Here is a 25270-nt window from a genome sequence, read left to right as displayed (position 1 = left end):
TTCCAAACAATTCCAGTAATTAATGAATCAAACTAAATAAACAATCCCTTTTGGACTGGTGTGTTCGTCATATGTAAGGGGGGGATGATCAAGGCAAATGAGATTTGGCTAGCAAGTTGGGCAAGGGAACACGAGCATGTCGTGGCCAAGTTGAAACTGAAATATATAAGAAAATGAACTGCAGAAGCATCCTAGCCAGCCAATGCAAGCTTCCAAGTTACAAGAGAGATGATCGTCGTCAGCAAATCTTCGGCCGGCATTGGCTGTCGTGTCCCAAACATCGAAACGGTGCATGTTAGTGAAAAAGAAACTCCATTATTCTAGGCCATTTAACACTTGGACAAATTGTTCTCATCTCCCGATGAGGTCTCCTATAGAGGGAGATATGGAAAGCGTACTAAGCATCTAGAGCTCTTTAAGGAGGCCTCGTCTTCTCCCTTGGCAACATCGTTGATAGATGGAGAGTGCCATGTTTCTGTTCAAAGTACCCTGTGGTTTCACGTCACATTAACTCAAAGATCTGCAGTTCAACACTAAATTCTCACAAAATGAGATAACACTCATGCCTGGACATTGATGGGAAGATGCCTGTAAATTTCCTTGGTGTGTTTATCTGCAAGGCAAACGTGAGAGAGCGGGGATCACCTGAAGGACATTATCTCTGATATTAGGTCAGTACTGCCCGTCCGATGGGTCTATTCTATGGTAATCGTACCAAGACAAGTTTGTCATCTATGTTCATATTGATGTCCAGCCATATGCTTCCTCAACTTACGATCAAAGATCGGAAGAGTCTAAGGAGAAGACCCACCATTTTCGTGGATCCTGTGCAAAGATTCGAGCTTGCTATAGATTATGTTCGATTCAAAGTCAAGGTTAATATGCTCCATCATAATCATGTTTAATAACTAGGTTTCAATCCATCGCAACCAGCCGCAAAAGGTTGTTTTATATGACAGTGTTTGAGATTGTAATAATGATTGCTTTTTAAAATGTTTTTTACTTGGAAATATATCAAATAATTTAAACAGAAATATTTTCAAAAATGTTCAAAAACACCTTTTGAATACAAAAACAAACACAGCCTATAAGGATGAGTGTTGAGACACCAGTGAAACATCATGATTTTGTTTAGCATTAAAATTAATCAGCAATCAAACTTGGTAATTTATGTTCCTTTACCCAGTATGAAAGAGTATGCTCTATTGAACCTGATGATATCTCCATGTACAGAATTCCTTGAGGCAGCTTAAAAACGTGGGCACCAATCTGTTCCCTGCAGTGAAAAATGGCCCTCGTGAAATGATGGTGTATAAGACCTGCTTTTCTGCAAATGGTCCTCCGATCACTTCTAGGTGCATCTCATCTTTTTAGTTGACACCCTTCAAGGGGTCTGAGCCTTCTTTAATGCCAGAAGCATTACACAAGGCCTTCCAGATAGGGATCAACATCTTCACAGGAGGTCGTAATTCCTGAACATGGAAATCATACTAGTTAAGTGCACAACCATAATTAAGAGATTGTGCCACAAAACCATCAATCATCAACTACCTTTAGTTCTTACTAAGATCATTAGCCTGTGCTGCACCGCAAGCCAAATCATTAAAAAGCAATTGGAAAAAAATTATGAAACTCCACTTCTAACATATCTAATTTGAGGATTGAAATCGAGAAAAAAAAAAACTAAATCTTTGATATTGATATATAACCTAACAAAAAAAAATCAAGAAAAATTATGAAGCACAATTTTCAACATAACATAATATTAAATGATAAAATTGAAAGAAAAAAGAAACTAAAAAAATTGAGTTGTTGAATGGTAAAATAATAATAAAAAAGTGAAGTATTTTGTGGATGTGGCTCCAATGATTTAGCCACACCCTTTAGTGATTTGTTAATAATAGGCTTCATCCTTTTTTATTTGTAAGACCCAACATTTTGCAATTTCATGTAATTCAGGCCTCCTAAAGCCATTTAACTAGTCAGATTTTTTCTTCGAAATTCAAGTCTCAAATGAGAGATATTAGTGTACCTTAAAAACCAACATTAGTTCTGCTTCGCCACGCAGAAGCAGAGACAAGCTCCAGTAACAAGTAATTGGCGACACACATTCCAGCAACACAGGTTTCAAAATCTTGCCAATAGGAACAAAGCGACGGACAATTCTTCCACTGCATAGACAAGAAAATGTTTTGAAGAAGAGAAAAATGAAGGTAAAATTTCTCAACTGCAGAACTCAATCTTAAAAAACCACTTTGCAAATTGGCATTCGATTGGAAAAGGATAGGTTGGCCAACAAACATTTTTTTCTATGATAGAAACACAGAAATATAGATGGTCCTAGAGAGAAAGAACTGCTTGAGAAATTTGGTCCAAGAGAATGAAAAATGGAAAAAATCAGGAAGCTTGAATTGAGAACCTAAATATAACACTAAAATCCCATTCGAATCACATCAAGATGATAGCTCACGGCATATTCTTCAATTATATTACCAACTGTCAGAACAAATTGCTACAGAAAACAATCCTCTCCTTTCAGTACAACCATCTGTTCAGACTTCATAACACTGTTCAATTGGATGCTTATGAACACAGGCAGCATATATAACTGCACCTTATAAAAATCATAGCAGTAATAAATTTTAATATTGCTACATTAGACAAAATTAGAATTTTTTTTTGTGTATTCATATATGCTTCAGCGATGGAATTTATAGGCACATGTATGGACACACAATCCAGCATACTAAAATTCAAATAAAAGAAGAAGAAATATACCTCAAATAGTGTGTTTCAAGTTGAACTCCAAAAGTTGGCATAACCATGACAGACTCTGTGTCATTCGAGGATATAAACAAGTACAGAAAGCAAACATAATTATCCAACTAGAAAGCACATAACACAATCTATCATATTCTACCATTGGAAGTTGGAAAACTATAATGCTCTTAAAAAAAAATCAAGAACCCAACTTCAGTAGCTCTTACCTTTCATGACACGCCTCCAAAACATTAGTTTGACAAGGAACACACTCAAACAAAAGCTCCACAAAAGAACGCTGATTGATTTATTCTGTTAATTGACAGCCATCACATCAGTTCACCTCACAAATTACTCAAAACACTACAATAAACCAGTGAATCTACTCAATAAATGAAACCAAATGTACCTCTCCAGCAAAGATATCAAGAGAAGGACCAGGATTACAATGACTAAAAAGAACCTGGTATCCTTTCTCACAGTAATCCAATGGTTTTATATAAGGTTACAAATGCAAACATTCCATACCAGCAAATCAGTCTTATCACACTAGAACTCAAAAATTTTGTGACAATTCTTTACCTCGACCAGGAAGAGTATCCTTGCATTTGCTAAAACATGATAACAATTTACAAGAACTAAAAACAACCAACTAATTCATTCCTTCAACATTACAAGAATCATGTTGTCTTAACCAAAGCATGGATATTAACTAAAACCAACAAATCAAGACTTCATGTATCACATTAAAGCTTGAAACATTAAGCTGCCTTGACGGAAGCATGGATATTAATTAAAACCAACAAATCAAGACATCATGTATCCATTAAAGCTCGAAACATTAAGCTGTCTCGACAAAAGCATGGATGTTAATCAAAACCAACAAAGCAAGACTATCTATTACATTAGACCTTGAAAAATTAAACTGCAAGAAAGACAATCATTTACCTTGACTAGGAAGAGATATGATGCATTTGCGAGAACGATGAGAGCTGAAAAAAACACGAGGAAACCCTTGCCATTCCTCTTCCTCACCACAACATGGTGCATATCAATTGCTTCCGAAGGCCACTTCCGTTCATGTACGTAACCATATCTCCGATTACCAATCGAAAACTCGGTCATTTTTTTATATTTGTGATTTAAATCATGATTAGATACACAGTTACACCTGCATTTACGACAACACATCAACAACCAGCCAAACAAACAAACAGAGCGAAAATGAGGCATTTTCAGTCACTTTTTTAAAAAATTGAAAAATAGAAGCAAATAAAAATTAATTTCTCATTCTTTAAGGTGAAGAAAGGAAATTTAAGAGACTGAACTTTACTTTTTGTGAAGAGAAGTGGTTATCAATGGAGTTGAGCAATGGCTGAAATTCAAAACGACGTCATGTCATGCCTCCTCGGTCGGAAAGGATGCGTCATTGCCGATGAATTGAAGTGCTGTGACGACCAGTGTTATCGGACAGTGAGTCACCTGAGGTGCAGGGTCAGTGGTTAAACCGGCGGTTCACTGCACCTGTGCAAACTTTGTTCTCTGCATTTCCAGCATATGATGCCTTAATAAAACTAAAAATAAAAGAAACAGAAGCCTGGTTAGCGGTATTACCTCGATTTGACAAGAAGAAGATGTTCAAGTGTGATTTTGATGAAGAATCAAAGACGAAAAAGGGAAAGGAATTGGATTGGGTGCGATGCGCTGGCAAACAAAATCAAACCGGTCCGGTTACTTGCTCGGTTCGCAGGTTCTTCGGTTTAACCGAAACGTCCGGTCCAGTTCTGATAACAATCCCTTTCCTGTGACTGTCAATTAGCTGACGAGTCGTTACTGGATGAGTAGTCGTCGCTTTAGAATTAGTTTTCTTTTGCTGGAGAGAAAATGAATTTGCATTCAGAGCAGGCTTAACTAATCCAGGCCCATCTGGAATCTTAAAAATATATAAACCATGACACCCAAGTCCCTACTCATCTCGAACTAATAAAATAAAATAAAATAAATTTTATGGTAGGTATTATATTTTTTTGATTTTATAGTATCCTTATACTATTTTAAAAAATAAATGATACTAGTCTTATTTAGGTTTATAGTATTCCCTTTTCAATAAATATACTTTTTTTGAATATCAAATTTATGTTTTTATTTTATAAAAATATAATAATATCTTAACAACTAAACTAATATTTTATTAGGAATGACAGGTGCTATATAAGTTCGATGGAAAAAAAATTATAAATTATATTATTATTTAAACGAAATTCAAGTCCTGAGAAATAGCTATCCATACGGTGTTTGTGGTATTAGCCTTCCCAGGATGCTTGATTTCTTCCATGCCCCCATCATATGTTCACCTTGGTGACAGCGTAGGACGACCGCAAACACTGTTTTTTTTTTTTTTTTTTTTTAATTATATTTATTGATGTTAAAAATAAATTTTAAAAAATAAAAAAAATATTTATTATTTTTATATATTTTTAACTAAAAAAATAATTATTACTGTAATACAAACACTACCTTAAAACCATCACGAAACTTATCAAAATCCAAGACAGGAGCAAGTAGGCAGGTATAAAGTGTGACGAGGATGCCATAACTCGTCAAAATTATAGCCTACCTTACAAAAGTCAGGCTGAAAATTCCAACAATTAGGGGTTAATAAATTATTGTTTTAGTTTAACTATATTTCTTATCTAGAAAATCAATGTCATGGTTTTATGGGCACAGACTAACATTAACTGATATTTTTTTTCCATTTTAGCTTTGAAACATAGAGTGTTTGGTCGGAAAAATAAATATAAAAGAGATACTGAGTATTTAGTTAAATTGATTAAGATAAATATATAAAACAAATTTGTTTTAAAAATAATTAATGTTTTTTTAGTGTTTTTTTAATAATTTTAATTTACCATGTTAAAAATAAAAATAAAAATATTTAATATGTTTTTAAAGGAAAAATATTTTTGAAAATAATTGATGTTTTTGAAAATAATTAATTTTTTATTGTTTTTTTTATAATTTTAATGTGCTATGTCAAAAATAAATAAATAAATATTTTGATATGTTTTTAAAAGAAAAATATATTTGAAAAGCACTCTACACTACAATACCAAATACATATTTAGAGCATGTTTGGAAATATGATAGATATTGTTTTTTAAAATATTTTTTATTTAAAAATATATTAAAATAATATATTTTTTATTTTTAAAAAAAATATAAAAAATTTTAAAACTAAAAGAAATTTAGAAAATTTTTAAAACATGACTAACCGCAGAGATAATAATTAAACGCTAATGTCTGGCTCACTGGTTGAAGCATCCGGTCCGATTAGCTTTTGATTAACACTTTTGAACCGTCTGCCCGGGAGCCATTGAGTCGTTGACAAATCTAAATACAGTAAGAAATTTGAAAAATTGAAATTAAGGAAACCCAACGTTTTTAAATATTCCTCCTGCAAGCCCAAAAAAACCTCGTCTTCCCTCTCGCGTACCGCGTCCAGTCCGACTTGGAGTCGACGACTCACTCAATCACCTGGTGGAGTTGACCGTGAATCCTCATTAATCACCATTTCTCTCTCTAATTGATGATGACTTCAATGGCGGCGTCAAGCTCCTCTTCCAATCCAATCCTACCAGTCTTCGTATCTTCAATCAGCGAAGAGAGGCAAAGAGAGAAAGAGAGATTAGTTAAAGGAGATGATAAGGTCTTCAGAGGATCTTCAATGACTAAGAGAGGAGCTTATGCCGCCATCTCTTACATGTCTTGTGCTGGTATAAACCAATTATCAAACAATTTACAGCGATCAGTTTTTTTTTATCTTTTTTTATTATTATTTTTTGTTATTCGATTCGTTTGAATTTTATTATTAAATTAATTACATGTGTTTTTTCTTTTTTCTTTGGAAAGCATTTCTCTAATTGTGATTTAAAGCTGAATTATTTTTAGGTTTTTGTTATAGAGAGGATTGTGTTATTAAATTTTGTGAATTGTGGATTTTTTTTGGTGATCAGGGATGTGATTAATTGTGTTAATTTGAGGTTTATTGGAGTGATTAAAACTGATATTTTACCGGATTGTGTGTAATTTATAGATGCTATTCCGAAATTTGGATGGCGTATTATGTGTTGATTATTTTGGAGATTTAAATATAAGTAATGGCAAAAGTCACACTGATATGTCTGCATAATGTGAAATTCATTTAATATCATGCCTTTTTTTTGGCTTTGTTCCACTTGAAAAGCGCAAGGATGATGGGGGGGGGGGATTTTTTTTTAAATAAGGAGGAAATGAGTAATTGAAAAGGAAAAAAGGAAAAGAAAAGGAAATGAAATTTATAGAACAGAAGAATGATAGTTTAATAGACAGCCATTTGTGAATTTTTTTTTGTTTTACATTAAGTTCAGCTCTTTACAGTTTCTGTTGTATCTCTTTTGCAGTGCTTTTGATATTGTTCAATAAAGCAGCTCTTTCTTCTTATAGCTTCCCTAGTGCAAATGTCATAACTTTATTTCAGGTAGATCTTCCTGAGCCAATATGCTGCCTTTTATTATTCACCATTTTAGTTGGCATTGTTATGTATTTATGTCTTTCCTACTTGTGGAAAGTCCATTATTTTCAATGGCTGTCTTGGCAATGTTATATTCACATTTCACACTATTGTTTTGATTCTTCACAGATGATGTGCTCGTGCTCTTTTTTGTACGTATTGAGACGCTGGAGGATTATCTCTTTCACTGATGGTGGATCCCCAATTACTTCTGATGTCAAAGCTACTTTTGTACCACTGGAGACATTGATTCACACCCTACCTCTTGCATTTACTTATTTGCTTTACATGGTATGCTAGTGCATAACGTTGAATAGGTTTTCTTTCCTTATTGAATTTTCACTTGTAATTAATTTCTACCCCTTCTGATGTTTCCTCTTGGAAGCTAGTTACAATGGAGTCTGTCCGTGGGGTAAATGTTCCCATGTATACCACCCTAAGACGGACAACAGTGGTATTTACAATGATCGTGGAGTACATTCTGGCAGGGCAGAGATATGCACCGCCAATTTTTGGAAGGTAATTGGTCCTTTTTTGTAGCTATTCCAGCAAATATTATTTGTGGGAAATTTAAATGGTTATATTCTGCATCCAATCCTATGACTTTGCCAAAAATTTAAGCTGATTTCTCCATTAAGGTTGTTTACACCTACAAAATCTCCATGGACTTGCATCAGCTTGATTAATGGGTGTATTTCGTGAAGAATCGGAAAGCGCTTTTAAAAATTTTATTTTTTTTTATTTTTTGTACTTTAAATTAGTATATTTTTTATGTTTTCAGATCATTTTGATGTGCTGATGTCAAAAATAATTTTAAAAAAATAAAAAAAAATTATTTTAATGTGTTTTGGAATGAAAAGCACTTTGAAAAACAACTGCTACCATACCCCCAAATGTCCTCAAAGAAGAAGAAATAGCTTTAAGGAATAGAACAACCATTGACACTGTTGTGCAACATGAAATTGGAATTCTTGAAAAACTTATTATATCAGAAGTGAATATCATCAGCTTAAAATGACTTCTTTTTTTTCATCTTAACTTCTTCATTCATTTTGATGGTCTTGTTACTATATTGAAAATCTAATTTGATAGTCCTCAAGAAACGTCAATGTAGATTTTGCTACTAGAAAGCCATTATTGCATTGTAATTTTTTTATTTCTTCATTTAACTGAAAAGGTTAAGGATGTTATCAGTGTTGGCTTGATAGTTCTTGGTGCATTTGTTGCTGGAGCACGGGACTTGTCATTTGACTTCTATGGCTATGCTGTTGTCTTCGCAGCCAATTTTACAACGGCTATATACCTGGCAACCATAAGCCGTATTGGTAGTACTCACACTTGTTTTTTCCTTTTGGAATTCCTCTTCATTAGCATGACATTTCTCATTTTATAGTGGCTAACATGTTCTTTTCCTCAGGGAAATCCAGTGGCCTTAATAGCTTTGGCCTTATGTGGTGCAATGGTATGTGAAGATATTTAAATTAATTCATTATCTGTTGACTGTTCCAATGTTTGCCTGAACTACTACTCATTGAAATTAATTTTACTTGCTCTGGAAATTTTTTTCCTTTACCTTAAGTTGTACATTGTGTTGCTTTTCCTTTTACAGGAATTATATGCGGACCGGTTTTGTTGTTTTGGACCTTTATTCGTGGTGATTTGCAGATGACCATGAATTTCCCTTATTTGTTTTCCCCAGGTTTCTTGGTAATTCTTAAAGTTCCATTTTTTTTCCTTTTTTTAACCAAGTATGGTAGTTTAGTCCACTGGCATTTTGTAATTCTTAAATGTACATTTAGTGTAACTTCCCTTCTGTTATGACACCTAATTCCCTGTAAAAAATAGGAATTGGCTTGATATGTTTCTGTAGAAATCTATACTGAATAAGTTAGGAAATGAGGGGAAAAGGTCTACACTTTTTTAGGAACCAATGGTCATGCGTGTCTTTTCATGAGCCTGTTTTAAAATTTCTTTTTAGTATTGATGGGGATGTTTTGACAACCCACTGCAATTTAGTTCTTACATTTTATTTGGGTGTTAATGAGGTTTAAAGCTCTCCCCTTTGGCCAAGCTTATCAAAGTATAACAATGGTTTTCCAAGCATTATAGAATCTTGTCTTTCTGCCATCATGAATCATTTGAAGCATAAAGCTGTTTTATTCTGTTCCTTTCTTGTTTCAGTGCACTTATTTGTAGAGGGATTTGACATAAGCGGCAATGTCTCTGTTTCTCTCTTGTGCAGGCTGTATTGCTTTGTTCATGTATCCTGGCTTTCTTCTTGAATTACAGTATCTTCCTGAACACAACTCTCAATTCAGCACTGACACAGACCATTTGTGGTAACCTGAAGGTCAGTTAACTAACCACTCTTCATGTCTTGTTATTCTTTATGCATGGAATTGAGCAACTTGATGATGATAACAGTTGTTCCTTTCTTGGTTATATTCTAGTGCGCTGAAGATACCATGTTTCAAATATTGATGAGAGTTGAATATTTGGCCATCTTTGGCACATTTTCAAGTTCTGGAAAAGTTTTTCTGTGGCCATTTAAATTTGTGTATGATAAATAGAGATGAAAAGGGGGATACATGGGCCGGGTTTCTACTATATCCATACTCTACCCGTTACCTAACAGATATGAAATTTAGATATCCATGCCCTATCCATCTGGTTTTGGGTATCTATATGGATGTTCATTATCTTAGTATTATTTATTATTCAATAAAATAAAATATATGTCTGTGTGTGTGTGTAATATGTTGGGTTAGTTTGAGGTTGAATTTGACAATATCCATATCGTACTCATTTCTCATTAGTAAAGTAATTATAAAAAAAAAAAATCAACTCACCTGGGTCGGTTTGGATCGCTATCCACCGGATTCTAATGAAATTTCCATCCCTGATGATAAATGTGCAAAAATGAAGGGTATTTCAGCCCCTGTTAACATCATTACAGATTTTGCATTAATTTTGAGGAGGTTGGAAATTTTCAAATATTGTCAGCTGCTGGAAATTTTGTCATTTTGAATTGCTTTGAAATGGCAATAATGTTGCCATATAATGAGTTAAAGAAGTAGCAACGAGGAACATCAACTAGATTAACTTCATTAGTTCTTTGGTATAATTCCTGAGTTGATGAAACACTTCAAGGGATCTGTCACTGAAGATTCCATCCTTGCAACATCCATTATGTATACTTTTTTTACATCTTTTGGTTATTATGTTGTAGGATCTATTTACCATTGCACTTGGCTGGACTATTTTTGGTGGGCTTCCTTTTGATATTGTGAGTCAAAATCTTCTTATATTTGTTCTCTACATAAACTTTTTTTTTATCTACTATTCTCTACATGTACTTTTTTTTTTATCAACTGTTCTCTACATGTACTACTAACATCTCTTCTGCATCTGTTATTTCACTCTCTTATTGAATATTATTTTGCTTCCTTACAGTTCAATGTCATTGGGCAATCCCTTGGTTTTGTTGGCTCCGGTTTGTATGCGTACTATAAGCTCATAGGGAGGTAACGATAGAGACTTACTTCCCAGGATGTTCCAGCCTTTTGCAGGTTCTTGGAAGAGATTTAACAATGTTGAGGAGATTTTTGTTTGGTGGAAGGTCACAGGCTCACAATATATGCATATTCCGGGAACCACCAGCTCCCAACTTGATTGCACTTCATGGCATTTCATTAGTTTTGATGGTTATGGTTTAAGAAAAATACTTGTATTTATGATTTAAAAAAAATATTTTATTTTAGTGATGAGATGGATTTTTACATGTAAAATAAATGAAAACCAGGTTTTAGCTTCTACATAACCAAGATTTGAAATGTAATTGTATGTGCGGTGCAAAAAGCTGAAGCTATATGATTAACCAAATGGTTTTTTTCTCTGTGATGGGTAAAAAAACAGAAGCTACCATGGTTTTTTTGTATTCATCTTAGGGAAACTGACTACAATTTTCGGAGTTCTATCTTTTCTTTTTTCGGTAGCATTGCAAGCAATTTGTTGTATTACATTAGAATATGAATAAATTACTGTCCTAACTAGCCATTTTTCCTTGTAAAAGACATGCATGTTTCAGTGACTTCAACCTGTAGAAAATGCAGTGTATATGATTGCAAAATGTGGTGGTTGTTGACTTCAGAGAATGCCTTGTGTCAGTGAATTCCATTATGTCCATTGGCAATTTTGCAGTTCACTGGAGCAGCGTTGAAGCAAAAACCAGGTAGCACTTTCGGAGGGACGTGGGATAAGACCAGACTTGTAAACTTCTGCTCTGATTAATTTCTCATGGAAAAAAACTAGTTGTGCAAGCACAGCTAATTATATGTGCCTAGACTGCTCTAATAATCTCATAAAAAAACTAAAATAAATTTTGAAATTTTCAATCAACTCTTGAAGAATAATTTTTTTAAAAAAAATTAGTTAAAATAAAACAAATAAAAAATATAAGACCCGACCCACCTCCTTTGAAGAATATTATTGTTTGCTATGGTTTAGCTTAATCCGGCTTCCACACTTCATAGTTCTGTTACTTGCAGCCCACATATCCTAAAACATGTCCTTAACGCAGCGCACTAACCCTGTCGGATATTGTCCCTTCTAGACTTCCCAATTTATCCATTCTTAGGGCTTTCACCTAAATTTCCCTCAGAGTTTTAAACACGTCTTATAAAATTAGATACCAAATATTTTAATATGTCTTTTAATGTCACACGTTAAAAACAAAAACTAAAGAAATTAGATTAATTCGAGATTTGAGTTATGAGATTATAATAATTTTTTATAAAAAAAAAAATTAAATATAATTTTTAATTAATTCAATATATATATATATATATATTATCCAAAGTTATCTTGAAATATTTTTTTGTTTTTATAATTAATTTTTTATAATTTAATCTTTATAATTTTAAATTAATTAAGAATTGTATTTAATTTTTTTAATAAAGCTTAACTTGATGGTACGGCAACTCGGTTAAAACCCAATTAATAACCGGTTAAACTTTTTTTTTTTTTTTAATAAAAAAAAACATTGTAATGCGATGCCTCTCCCCTCCACTACTTCCTCTTGCCCATTATAAACCTCATCAATTTGAGTGGCAAAGAAAGAGATAACCCCTCTTCCCAAAAACCCCTCTCCATTTCCACACAAAATCTGCCAATTCCACCATCAACAGTCATCACCTCTCACACTCCTAAGGACACTACGACTCCAAATTTCGAGTCTTCAGTCATCAGCCATGGCCAACATGATCATGGGCACCTCCAAACCTCTCATCACCCTCTCATCCTCTTCCCTCCCCGCCAACTCCAAGCCCAAACTCCAAATCCCACGACTTTCCTTCCCTAAACTCCTCAAAATCACCAAACCCCAACTCCTGTCTCTCTCCACTTCCACTCTCAAGTCCCTCTCTCTCATTGCAGCCACTTCTTTAACCTTCGCCCCACCTTCTTTAGCTGAAGAAATAGAAAAAGCTGCACTCTTTGACTTCAACTTAACACTTCCAATAATCATGGTTGAGTTCTTGGTCCTCATGGTTGCCTTGGACAAAATCTGGTTCAGCCCACTTGGTAATTTCATGGATGAAAGGGATGCAGCTATAAAGGAGAAGCTAAGCAGTGTTAAAGATACTTCAGAAGAAGTTAAGCAACTTGAAGAACAGGCTGCTGCTGTTATGAGAGCAGCAAGGGCTGAGATATCGGCTGCATTGAATAAAATGAAGAAGGAAACACAGGTTGAAGTGGAGCAGAAGTTGGCTGAAGGAAGGAAGAAAATTGAGGCTGAGTTGCAAGAAGCATTGGCTAAATTGGATACTCAGAAAGAAGAGACTATTAAAGCACTTGATTCACAAATTGCTGCTCTTAGCGATGAGATTGTTAAGAAGGTTCTTCCCGTTCAATAAAGTTGTTATCTTGATGGTTTAGTATCTTCTTATATTTTGTGAAATTGGAAATGAATTCCATTTATTAATGTCTATATTTTCTGAAATATACTGATGTTATGCAATGAAAGGAGTGAATTGTAGAAAAAAATTTCCCTCTCCTTTCTTTCTTGTTGCATAGTTTCTGTTGCTCTTTTCACCCTCCTTATTTTATGGAAATACTGGGTCAAGTTGCTTTGTAAACTGGAATTCTTTGTGAAATAGCAGTATAAAGTTGTGTTTCAGAGATTAGGATCGAGGTTAGAGAGATCTTTAACTCTAAAAGCATAGGTGTGCTATCATTCACAAAAGTATGCAGCTCTGTTTTAGAGATTAGGATAGAGTTTAGAGAGCTCTTTTCCCCTCCCGTGACCACCCTGTTCTGGTCAGTTTGCCTCCAAAACTGATGCCTGTGGATTTCTGTGGAGCCTTATTTCAACCATTCAACCCCAAGGGTCATCTGGCAATATGTGAACTGCCATTGCTAAACTTGAGAAGGTGATCACAACTTATAGTTTGTAGGAATGGGAGGGGAGAGGTACATAAAGATGACATTAGTTGAAATTATAAAGAAAGATCCAGGCATCACAAAAAAAAAAAAAGAGTTTAATTGGTACCAGTATTAATGAAGAATGTAGGTTCTTGTAAACAAGCTGGCTAGCTTAGGATTGAGGCAAGATCAGGCAATGAAAACTGGGTTAACTTGCTGAATCCCTTAATGCAATGTTTCTTAGGTTTGTTCTTGATCATGTTTCAATGAAAATCTGGTGACCGGGTTGAATTGCTCTGTAGACTTGAATTTGTACCCAACTTGCAGTATAAAGTTGTGTTTCAGATATTAGAATTGAAGTTTATAGAGATCTTCAACACACAAGGAATAGGTGTGCTATCATTCACAGAAGGATATAAACTGTATTGTAGCCTCTTTTGACCATCATGTTTTTGTCACTTGGCCTCCAAGTCTAAAGGGATGCTTGCGATTTCTTCTTGTGCTTTGTTGCCATTTGCCACTGTTAACCCATAATTTTATCTGACATTATGTGGAATGCCGCAGCTATTCTTAAGCAAATATGTAAGTTAATGAAAACTTGGGGCTTTTAAGAACTGGGAGAGGTAAACCTAGAGTGATGTGGGTTGAAGTGATGAAGAAAAATCCGGCGTTTAGTACATAACAGATTTCAGTGAAGAGGGTAGGTGAACAACGGAAAAATTTAACTTCCCTTGAGAACTGGAATTCAAAGCAAGCTGGCCGTGCTAATTTGTTTTTACAGGGGTAGAGAGATCTTCAGAACTTAAAGCATAGGTATGTCATTCATGAAACTTAAAAGGATACAAGTATCTGGCAGCTTCTTGTGATCATCTGTATCTGTTTTGGTGCCTCGGCCTCTTAAGATGATGATACGATGCCTGTGATTTTCTTTTATGGTGTGAATTTCACACCATTAAACCAACATTTATTTGGCTATATGCTGATTGCCAATGGTGAAACTGAAACAAATATAAAAGGTAATTTGGAAATATTGATCTTTAGTTCAGGTGTCACAGGACTTCTAAGAGCGTGGTGAATTTGTCTATAATATCTGCTTTCGTTTCTTTCATGCCCTTTTCTTGTCACCAATTTAAAACCAATGGGACTCAAAATCTATTCAGTTTTCTTTATCGGAAATGGAAAAGTAATGCCCCCGAAGAATATCTTTTGCCCATCTTCTTACCTGTCTGCTGATTCTGGGCCCTGTCATGTTGGATTCTCCTCCTGTTGTTGTTGTTCCCTTCACCTCACCCTAACTGTACTGTGACGATGGAGAATGATCTAGAAGTGTGCATCCACCATGGTCGACTCTGGATCATAAGTGGATTTCATCAGCAGCCAATTAAACTATGAATGGATCCGGTTGCATGCACCAGGCACGGTGGCTGTGCCTTTGGGAATATGCTAAAAAGTCATCAGTGAAATCCAGAACTTGAAGCCAAGGGTCACCATCATCTAAACCAAACATTCAAAGCAGTCAGCCAGCCACGTGGATGCACCCAAGTTGTGGAAGTGTTCATAAACATGTGGTTGAGAACTGCAAGTAGCAAACTTATTCAAGCTCCGAAAGAGAAAGGGGTTTGGAACTCCCGCTATGGTGACGAAACCCTTGTGTAGAATTAGCCATGACGGCCATGGTTACTTGTGGTTCACAGCAAGAGCTTGCTTGAATAAGTTTGCCATTGCCAATAATTGAGGGCTAATAAGTAAGGGGAGCAAAAGTTGGACTGCTTAACATTTCATTTTCTCAACAAGGGTTGCTTTCATTCTTCGAGAGGATCGGAATTTGGACAAGGATTGCTTGTTGGACTTTGGGTCTGTTTTAAGCAGTACAATCACTGTTTCGTTATATATTTTTTAAAAAATTATTGTAAATTATTATTTTTTTTATTGTTTTGATATGTTGGTATTAAATAAATTTTAAAAATAAAAAAATATTTTAATATATTTTTAAATAAAAATATTTTAAAAAATAATATTTATTATCATTTCAAATATTCCTTATAACGGTTATGTTTGTGTGTTCAACATAGTGGTTTTTATTCATAAAGATAATTATATTTAATTGAGTTATTATATTTCAGATAAAAATGAATGTTAATTGATATAAAATAGAGTTAAGTAGAAAAAAAAAACTTTAAAATCATCAAACAAAAAATCCCTTAATTATCAGCTAATAAAAGAAATATTTTGGAATTCTATATTATAATCAATAAATTCAATTTAATTCTATATTATTTTAAAAAATAGGTTTAAAAAAATATTTTTAATTGTGGTTTTTGAAAAATATATGTTTGATTAAAACTATTATAAAATGAATTTTTACATGCAAAATACATTAAAAAAAAACAAGTTTTTATAAATAAAAATCAGGTTATTTTAGCTTTTATAAAATCAAGATTTAAAATGTAATTATTTACAAATCAAATAAAAAAACAAAAAAATTTAGTCAACCAAACAAAAATTTTATAAATTAAACAAAAAAAACAGAAGCTGATAAAACGGTAAAAACCAAGGTTAGAGGCTGCTTGCACATGTCTATGGCCTTGTTGCTAGGTTTCTTGAACTTGTTTAAAGTTAATTTGCATCTTTTAGTAATGTCTTGCAATAAATTCAAATATTTTAGCTTCGTAGCGTCGCCATTTATTTTTTTAATCAAGTTGTGTTAGAACTAATTTGGGTAATTAATAAATAGGTTAGAGCTTATAATCTCGTGGTCACCTCCTACCATGCCTTGACTATTAAGGAACACCACAATAACCCATTTAAGAGACTTCGAATCATCGCAAAGAACAAAAACAACGCTTAAATTATCAGCCTCCGAGAACAATCGGATTCCTGGAGGTGGAGAACACCCCGTCTGAAGATGATTGCCTTTTTAGATTATTTAGTATTTCAAACGGTGTTTTTAAAAAAATTTATTTTTTTATATTTGTTAATTATTTTGATGTGTTGATATTAAAAATAATTTTTTTAATTATATTTTAATATTTTTTTAAATAAAAAATACTTTAAAAAACAATTATCATTACACTCTTAAATATCTCTTTGCAGTGACGAAACTAGAAAGGCTAAGCACTGCAAAGCTCGAATATATTTTTATATACACAACCTATCTTAAATATATATTATAGAAAAAAACCTAACCATCCTGCTCTCTTTCTTTACACTTCCCATATCAAAAGCTTTTTATCCCTCCCTTTCTTCCATCAAAACAAGGCAACCCAAACTCAAAACCCCCTTTTTTTTTTCCTTGTTTTCACTATCTCTTCTTACTTTTGTGTTGCTTTATTGGTGTTCTGTTTTGTTCTTACACTTATGGGGGTTGTCATTAATTTTAAATTTTATTTGAGTTTTTTATGAATTTGAGTGCAATCAATAATACTCATTTTATCAATTTATGGTCTTGATCTTCATTGTTGTTTCTAATTTTGGGTCTTAAATTCTCTTAATTAAGGTTTGCTTATTTCATCTATTTTGATTTCAAGTTGAATCGAGACAAAAATAATTGATTCTTTTTATTTTTAGTTTTGTAGACTTGACAATATTATGATGAATTGTAGGTTTTTCAAGCTTGAACATTTAATTGTGATTGATGACATTAAAACGAGTAAATAAGCTAATTAAGTAGGTGGTTTCTTGTAACTCGAAAATAGTAGATAAAGTTTACACTTCAAATCAATTTCTAGAATGATAAAAATGTATGAGGTTACTTGCTTAGTTCTTTAGAAAATTGCTTAAGATGTATCTACTTATTTTTAATGTGGTGATGCAGCTTTTGCAATTAAGTTGCTAATGTTATTTAATTACTGATATATTTTGTCAAGCCTTGCAACAAAAATCTCAAGATATTTTAAATGCTATACATTTGGTGTCTACCACAAAGACATTGATTCAAAAGTTAAGAGATGATGATTAAAAAACTCTTTTAGAAAAAATGATATTATTTTGTAAGTATCAAGACATTGAAGTTCCTAATATGAAAGTTTGTTTTTTTATAATGTGGGATGATCTCACTAGAAAAAAAAAAAAAGAAGTAATAGTTGAGTATCATTACCAAGTTGACATTTACAGCTACCATTAATCAATAATTGCAAGAGTTAAATAATAGATTTAATGAGCAGGCAATTGAGCTTTTTATGTTAAGCACAACTTTGGATCCAAAAACTACCTACATGTTATTAAGTGTTAAAGATATATGTAGGCTTGTTGATAACATTTATCCTCAAGATTTTTCTTACCAGGAAAAAATTCAATTAAGATTCTAGTTGCAGCATTATGAGATTAATCTACTGAATCATCCAGAGTTAAAAATATTATCATTGATCACTGATTTATGCCAAGGATTGATAGAAACTGGAAAATCAACAATTTGTCCACTAATTAATATATTGATTAGACTTGTTTTGACTCTATTTGTTTCAATTGCAACCACTAAACGAGCGTTTTTAGCAATGAAAATTATTAAAACAAGATCTCGCAATTAAATGGAGGTTGATTTTTTTTGTTAAAACAAAAATAATACTTTGTTTTAGCTAATGTTTTTTAAGCTTTGTATATTTATATTTGATAAATAAATCTATTATGAAAATGAAATTAATTTTATAGTTTTGATTTAATTTGGCATTGCTCTAAGCCTCATAACCCATACAAAGTTGTTTTATGTTTATAACAACAAGGATTTTAACAGATACAGAAGATTTATTCTACATTGTGACTGCTTGAGCTTACCCAAATATCGATAAATAACCTGACAAATCCAGAAAAGTAGATAGAACACATGTCTAGCCTTTGCCCTCCTCATATTGAGAGATGAAGAATGAGCGACCCGCCTCGCTTGGAAAAGCAGAATAGACCTGTCTTCTTTGTATAAAACTAAATTATATAATGTTTTTATGTTTACATTTAATGTATGTTAGATTAGAAGGAAAAAAAAATATTTTTTATTATATTAGTTTTACCTCCCTTAAAAAATTATCCTAGTTCCGATCTGCCTCTTTGAGAAGAACCCAACTTGGCCATGAAATCTGCACACTAATTTTCTTTCCAAATGATATGAATAAACTAAATAGTTCGTCCAACCTGAACATAAAAAGAGGATATCCTGGATGAGAAAATAATGAGGATGAAAAATATCTTGTGTCATAGGAGAAGTATGAAAAAGCCTTCAATGCAAAGTCAAAATAAAAAATAACTTGATTAAGGTTGTGTTTATGTATTTATAGATTTTGTGTTTCCAATGCAAAAAATATAGTAAGGTGTTTGGTAACACATCCAACTATGCTTTTTTTTATTATTATTATTATTATGGGGCCATTAAAAAATTAATTTTGAAACGTAGTTTTTGAGAAGAAGTTTTTACATGCATTTATAACTGAATTTCATAAAACTCTGTTTATTTTTACGTTTTAAAAGCGCTTTTAAAAAAAAAATTACTTGTGCTTATTTGAAGTGTGGTTGTTTTTCAAAGTGTTTTTTAGTAGGAAATGCATCAAAATAATATTTTTTATTTTTTAAAATTATTTTTAACATCAGCACATTAAAATGATCTGAAAACATCAAAAAAATATTAATTTAAAGCAAAGAAAAAAAATTAATTTTTTCAAAGTGCTTTTGAAACGCAAAAACAAACATGCCCTCAAATTAATATTTTTTTTTATGTTTTCAGATCATTTTGATGCACTTAATATCAAAATTAATTAAAAAAACTATTTTGATGTATTTTCAAGTAAAAAACACTTTAAAAAACAACTACAACCACACAATTACCAACACCAAACACTTTGATGTATTTTTTGGTAATTACACAATTACCAAAAACAAACATGCCCTCAAATTAATATTTTTTTTATGTTTTCAGATCATTTTGATGCACTAATATCAAAATTAATTAAAAAAAAATTATTTTGATGTATTTCCAAGTAAAAAACATTTTGAAAAACAACCACAACTACACAATTACCAAATATTTTTTACATGTTTTTTATTGCATATAGATCTCAATCACAATTTTTACTAAATACATATCTAAATTTAACTAACTACACAACCATATTTTTTTAAAAAAAATTATTTTTCAAACAATCACAAAAATTATCTAAAAAAATGTGGCGACAAACTTCCAAAATACTTTTTAATGAATTCAACATTATTTATTTATTTGAAAGGAAAAACCCATGACACAATTACGAATTTGATCCAAAATACTTATTTTAAACTCGATCATAATTCAATGCCATATAAAAAATATGCCTATAATTCATTATAACTCAAAGATGAATCAACTAAAAAATATATTAAGGATATGTTTATTTTTCAGAAAATAATTTTTGGGAAATTACTTTTCAATTTTTTTTGTATTTATTTGTCATTAGAAAAGTTGATTAACGAAAAACACTTTCCAATCAAAGAAAAATTTAGCTTGGTTTCCAAGAAAGTGTTTTCCTGAAAAATTTGGGTGGAAAATACTTTTCAGAAGTTGTGAAAAATGTAGAAATATTATAGTATTTGCTGATTATATTAAATTTGATCCTCAAATTTTTTATTGATATATACATTTTTTTTTAATATTTATTTTTCAATTTCATCTTTTAAAATTTAATTTTTATATATGGTCCAAATTTTTATAATTGTTATTTACTTTTTCTTTATCATTGTTTTATTGAAATTTTTTTATCTATCAAATTTTATCCTCATTTTTTTTATTGTTACTTATTTTATTTGAAATAATTTATGAAAGGTTAATTATTATTATTTTAATTTTATTCATCTTTTATTTTTTAGATTTGATCTCTATTATTTTGATTATTTTATTCAAGATAATTTATAAAATTATATATTTTTTTTTAATTTCATTCACATTCAACCTTTTAATTTGTAAGATTTGTTCCTCATTATTTTAATAAACTTGAGAAAAATAAAATATTAATAAGTTATTTTCTAGCTTGTTTTACATGATATAACCAAACATTAGAAATTATTTTTTAATTTATTTTTTATTATATTATCAAACATCAAAAAATAATTTATTTTTTAAAATTTATTATTCAAAAAAATTATTTTTCATTAAATAAACAGGGCCAAAAAAAAGGAGGGGGGGGGGATTTGGCGGTTGCCCCAGATGTGGGACTGAATGGTCATTCTAAAGGGGCAATATTTATCACAATCATAATCAACAGTACTCAAATCCAGGCCCCACATAGAATAGATAGCATTACCAGTGGATCTTCTCCCACTATAATATCTCCACAACATCAACTAGGACGTAGACAGAGTCTAGTCTCTCTTATGTCTGTTGGTGGTCTCATAATTTACTTCTCTTTGCAGACAGCAACTTTGTTTCTCTGGTGCTGGTGCTCTCAGAGTACTTTCGATATTTCTTTCTTTTTCTCTACTAGATTGTCAATATTATTGTTGTTGTTCTTGTTAACAAGTTTACCTTTTTCTAATTCAGTTTGATCAATTCGTCGAATTTCTTAGGGTTTTTTAAGCTTCTCTATATATTCTCTTCAGGCCTCTCTTTAATCAGTTCCTCAAGAGTAAGTACTCTTCTTCTTCTTCCTCATATGTTTTTAAATTTAAGAGTAATTTTGTTAAAGCTAGAAACTTTGCTTGGTTGCTTGGAAACTGTTAAGAATTAATGAGAGAGTCAAAGTATGAGTTCTGGGTTTCGGGGTTTTTTATGTTCTTTTGTTGGTCAGGTGAAGCAAAAAGTAAAAGGGTGAAAGCAGGATATTCAAAGGTTAGAACTTTTTTGCCTTTCCTTTAATGGAAGCCAAAAGGGTCCTTAAGAAACTGTTTTGATTCTGAGAAAAAAGAGGTATTTGTTTTAGTGATCAATTTGCTAGCAATCATAGACAGCATAAAGTTTGTGAATTTCGTATAAAGTCAGCTACTGGTTGCGTAATCAAAGATATAATTTATGATCCTAAATCTTCTTGTGGTAATTGTTTGATGAGATGTTTGTTGCCTTTAGCTGTTTTGTATGTAGGAATATCAAAGACTATTGCTTTGAGTTCATACTATTGCAGTTCAATTATTTTTATTTGATGGGTTTTTGTCAAGATGCCTTCTTTTTTAAATCAACCTGATGTTTTTTTTCTGTAGGGGATAGAATGGCCAGCAAAGTTGTTCCTGCTCAACCCGTGACTCCTTTCGAGTTTGAGCTTTATGAGGATCCTGATCACCTTAGAACTGTGATTGCCTCGTCGAACCAGTCAACTCACAGGATTGATCCTGCGAAATTGAAACTTAGACATAGAATTGGGAGGGGACCTTTTGGTGATGTTTGGTTGGCTACTCATCATCAATCCACTGAAGATTACGATGAGTATCATGAAGTGGCTGTCAAGATGTTGCAACCTCTTAAGGAGGAACATATGAGGCTTGTGTTGGATAAGTTTGATGGTTTGTTCTCAAAGTGTCAAGGTGTAGAAAATGTGTGTTTTCTACATGGAATCTCAGTTATGAATGGAAAGGTGAGTGGTGCCTTTATGCTTGATATATAGTATAATGAGGATACGTTTTCTCAATAATCCTTCGATCTTGAAAGTTTAATGCCTATATGTCATTGTAGATATGCATTGTTATGAAGTTTTATGAGGGATCAATTGGGGACAAAATGGCTCTCCTGAAAGGAGGGAAGCTCACATTACCCGATGTTTTGAGGTGAATTTATTAATTTTTCATTAAAATCCAAGTGATTGAATTGGCGAAGGCAGGCTAGCCTCAGTGCTTACTTATTTCCAGGTATGGGATAGAGTTGGCACAGGGAATTGCAGGGTTGCATGCAAAAGAAATCCTAGTTCTTAACCTTAAACCTTGTAGCTTCCTTCTTAATGAAAATGATCAAGCAGTTCTGGGAGATATTGGTATTCCTTACCTTCTATTTGGAATTCCATTGACAAGCTCAGATATGCCTCGGAGGCTTGGAACCCCAAACTACATGGCTCCAGAACAGTGGCAGCCAGAAATAAGAGGTCCAATAACCTTTGAGACTGATTCGTGGGGATTTGGGTGCAGCTTTGTGGAGATGTTGACTGGTGTTCTGCCTTGGTGTGGGAAGTCAATTGAAGAAATTTATGACTTGGTGGTTAGGAAACAAGAGAAACCACATATTCCTGAGGGCCTCCCTCCTCCAATTGAAAATATTCTTCTTGGCTGCTTTGAATATGACTTGAGGAGCCGCCCCTTGATGACAGACATATTACGTGTATTCAAAAGGTTGGTCTTATGTTGTATGTTATTCTTTGGCACTTAAATCCTGTTGGGGGTTGGAACACATATTTTGATATCTTTTGTAAAATGAAAACACTATCTTTCATTACTTGCTTCTAGATATCACTTACTTTGAAAATGCTGTTGAATGTGATCAATTGAGTAATGGGGCCGTGTGATATGTTTGTCATTAATTTTTAGATTTACAAATGCCCTGTCTGGATTAGCAGCCTGTTGGACATCAAACTACGATTTTATATGTCTCTTAGTTCTTCTTTTTTTTTTAATTTACCTTTCATCCTCAAATATTTTCAATTTTCTGTTTGTACGGAAAATTTTGCTTCCCTTGCCACAGTTTAGATGGCACCGTGTTTAGGATAGCAAATTTCTGTGTTGACAGAATCTGTTTTTTCATAAATTTCCATCACTCTGATATGAAGAGGAGACAGTTTCTGTGGGATTCTGATTTTTCTTGTTCTCACACCTTTGGATTGGACAATCTCTGATGCCACTCCCTCACCCCCTCCCTCATGCTGTTTATTTTATATGTTTGCACGCTCATCAAAGTGATCAAGTTTCAGAGACCAATTTATGCTTGAAGGAGCAGATTTTTTTCCAAGTCAGTTGACCTTTGCTTTTGTTTTGCTTAGACACCCCTTTTCCACAAATTTACTTTATACATGCTATGGTTTCCACATGACTATTACTTTCTTGCTCAACCTTCATAGATATTCGCATATTGTTCTAGTGGATATTGCACCACTGTGTCTGGTCTTACATCCTGTTTGAGTTTTCTTTCCCCTTTGAATTGCTATTTTCTCCTTCAGTTTTAAGGATGATTATCTGCTTGCTATTTTGGTTACTGGAATGGAAGCTCCCTCCCTTGTTCACACCTTGTACTTATGTGTGTTTCGTTGCAACACAAATTGCAGCTCACAGAATGCAGTTTTCGTAGATGGAGGCTGGACAGGGTTTGGCAGCAGAACAATCCCGGAGAAATCCAGTGGTGCTGGTTACACAGAGTGGTTTCTGTCAAAGGATCATCTGCAAGTGGGAGACATGGTGCGTTCCAGGAGGCCACCAAATTCATGCAAACCTGAAAATATGGATGTCCCAGAAGGAACTGTAGTGGGTCTAGAACACAACCCTGATCGAGATGGTTTTGTTTTGGTGAGTGTTCATGGCATCCATGACCCATTAAGACTTCCTGTCTCAACCTTGGAAAAAGTCTCTTTCGGTCTTGCAGCTGGGGATTGGGTACACCTGAAGGAGGAAAACAATAAGCACTCACCAGTTGGCATTCTTCATTCCATAAATCGTGATGGAAGTGTGGCTGTTGGATTTATAGGTGTGGAAACTCTGTGGAAAGGAAAATCTTCAGAGCTTCAAATGGCTGAATCATACTTTGTTGGTCAGTTTGTGAGACTGAAAACTAATGTTCTTAGCCCTCGATTTGAATGGCCTCGTAAAACAGGTGGGTCCTGGGCTTCTGGGAAGATTTGGTGGATCCTACCTAATGGTTGCCTCATTGTCAAGTTCCCTGGAAGATTTACAATTGGACAAGAAAATAGCAGTTTCTTGGCTGATCCAGATGAAGTGGAAGTAGTTTCTTTTAATACTTGTCCTGGCGTCTTCAAAAAATATCAACACCTTGAGGATTTTCACTGGGCTGTAAGACCTCTTGTGATAGCATTGGGTATATTTACAGCCATGAAGGTTGGATTTTTCACTGGGAAGAAAATACAGAGATCAAGAGTGAACAGGCCGCAGGGTAATGCGGTGCAAAGTAAAGGCCAATACATGGATGGTCAGACCAGCGGCGATGGTAGCAACCAAGCATGGTTTCCACCATCGGTGAAAAATATCCTCGGTGTTAGCCCTGCTGCTGCCCGGTAGTCGAGCTTTTTTAAGTTCACAAAAACCTGTACATATTCATCTTAACTAATCTATAGCCTGTATAGAACCTTTTTAACGTTCTCTTCCAAGTTGTAATAGGACCTGGCACTGCTGCTGGTGGTTATTTACTTTCAATGGAGTAAAGCCGGTTCTTGATGAATGTAATGCAAAGGTGCGTATATACTTGTGCAGCATTTACTTCTGGACTTGAATATCTGTTTGAACTTAAGAAACTCCTTCACGAAGAGGATCAAAAGGACCTGTCTTTGCTCACTATCCCTGTGTTTTCTCCGTTTGGCTTGCAAGCTAATGGAAACACAATTAGGACACCCATTCATGGAAGAAGTCGGTGACCATGCCAGCCATTTGATCCCAAATATAGAATTTAAA

At 33.3% G+C, this 25270-nt stretch overlaps 4 protein-coding genes across 16 annotated transcripts; 3 read left to right on the top strand and 1 right to left on the bottom strand.

Moving 5' to 3' along the window:
* On the bottom strand, positions 1-4658 carry LOC118051240 (uncharacterized). Of its 5 annotated transcripts, none has more exons than XR_012168618.1 (9): positions 4375-4658; positions 4094-4302; positions 3709-3931; positions 2988-3072; positions 2779-2833; positions 2033-2171; positions 1183-1472; positions 812-825; positions 1-770 (listed from the first exon to the last, which is right to left on the bottom strand). XR_012168618.1 is itself a non-coding variant. In XM_035061854.2 (7 exons), the coding sequence occupies exons 3-7, from the start codon at positions 3883-3885 to the stop codon at positions 1371-1373; spliced, it is 558 nt and encodes a 185-aa protein (XP_034917745.1). In that variant the 5' UTR covers positions 3886-3931; positions 4094-4302; positions 4375-4658; the 3' UTR covers positions 1113-1370. The 5 variants fall into 5 exon arrangements, 1 of the variants encoding a protein (XP_034917745.1); XR_012168619.1 differs by having other exon boundaries at positions 1-825; positions 1183-1276; positions 1320-1472; XR_012168617.1 differs by having other exon boundaries at positions 1-825.
* A 1511-nt stretch (positions 4659-6169) lies between these two features.
* LOC118051241 (UDP-N-acetylglucosamine transporter UGNT1) lies at positions 6170-11204 on the top strand. Its single transcript, XM_035061855.2, has 10 exons — positions 6170-6533; positions 7200-7276; positions 7439-7600; positions 7695-7828; positions 8504-8634; positions 8727-8771; positions 8919-9016; positions 9552-9659; positions 10539-10595; positions 10763-11204. Exons 1-10 carry the CDS (start codon positions 6347-6349, stop codon positions 10835-10837), a joined length of 1074 nt encoding a protein of 357 aa, XP_034917746.1. The 5' UTR covers positions 6170-6346; the 3' UTR covers positions 10838-11204.
* A 1199-nt stretch (positions 11205-12403) lies between these two features.
* Positions 12404-13361, top strand: LOC118051242 (ATP synthase subunit b', chloroplastic). Its single transcript, XM_035061856.2, has one exon. It carries the CDS (start codon positions 12559-12561, stop codon positions 13219-13221), a length of 663 nt encoding a protein of 220 aa, XP_034917747.1. The 5' UTR covers positions 12404-12558; the 3' UTR covers positions 13222-13361.
* A 7632-nt stretch (positions 13362-20993) lies between these two features.
* LOC118051243 (protein KINASE OF THE OUTER CHLOROPLAST MEMBRANE 1) lies at positions 20994-25059 on the top strand. Of its 9 annotated transcripts, none has more exons than XM_035061859.2 (7): positions 20994-21131; positions 21222-21306; positions 21469-21509; positions 21875-22245; positions 22344-22435; positions 22517-22990; positions 23917-25059. In XM_035061859.2, the coding sequence occupies exons 4-7, from the start codon at positions 21883-21885 to the stop codon at positions 24878-24880; spliced, it is 1893 nt and encodes a 630-aa protein (XP_034917750.1). In that variant the 5' UTR covers positions 20994-21131; positions 21222-21306; positions 21469-21509; positions 21875-21882; the 3' UTR covers positions 24881-25059. The 9 variants fall into 9 exon arrangements, with proteins under 9 accessions (XP_034917750.1, XP_034917749.1, XP_034917748.1 ...); XM_035061862.2 differs by having other exon boundaries at positions 21049-21131; positions 21248-21306; XM_035061860.2 differs by having other exon boundaries at positions 21055-21114.
* The last annotated feature ends 211 nt before the right edge of the window (positions 25060-25270 follow it).

This window comes from Populus alba, chromosome 18 (assembly GCF_005239225.2).
Source record: "Populus alba chromosome 18, ASM523922v2, whole genome shotgun sequence".
In the NCBI taxonomy this organism is placed as follows: domain Eukaryota; kingdom Viridiplantae; phylum Streptophyta; class Magnoliopsida; order Malpighiales; family Salicaceae; genus Populus; species Populus alba.
This window is presented reverse-complemented; position numbering and strand designations above follow the sequence as displayed.

Bases quoted from the DNA above. Each gene is read 5' to 3' on its own strand.
- LOC118051243 (XM_035061858.2), top strand. From the start codon at position 21,883: ATGGCCAGCAAAGTTGTTCCTGCTCAACCCGTGACTCCTTTCGAGTTT. The intron at 22,436-22,516 runs GTGAATTTATTA...ACTTATTTCCAG, and splicing joins ACATTACCCGATGTTTTGAG to GTATGGGATAGAGTTGGCAC. The intron at 22,991-23,916 runs GTTGGTCTTATG...CACAAATTGCAG, and splicing joins ATATTACGTGTATTCAAAAG to CTCACAGAATGCAGTTTTCG.
- LOC118051240 (XM_035061854.2), bottom strand. From the start codon at position 3,885: ATGACCGAGTTTTCGATTGGTAATCGGAGATATGGTTACGTACATGAA. The intron at 3,073-3,708 runs GTAAATGATTGT...GTCAATTAACAG, and splicing joins CATATCTCTTCCTAGTCAAG to AATAAATCAATCAGCGTTCT. The intron at 2,172-2,778 runs GTATATTTCTTC...TTGTCTATGCAG, and splicing joins CTTGAAACACACTATTTGAG to TGGAAGAATTGTCCGTCGCT.
- LOC118051242 (XM_035061856.2), top strand. From the start codon at position 12,559: ATGGCCAACATGATCATGGGCACCTCCAAACCTCTCATCACCCTCTCA.
- LOC118051241 (XM_035061855.2), top strand. From the start codon at position 6,347: ATGATGACTTCAATGGCGGCGTCAAGCTCCTCTTCCAATCCAATCCTA. The intron at 6,534-7,199 runs GTATAAACCAAT...TCTCTTTTGCAG, and splicing joins CTCTTACATGTCTTGTGCTG to TGCTTTTGATATTGTTCAAT. The intron at 10,596-10,762 runs GTGAGTCAAAAT...GCTTCCTTACAG, and splicing joins GTGGGCTTCCTTTTGATATT to TTCAATGTCATTGGGCAATC.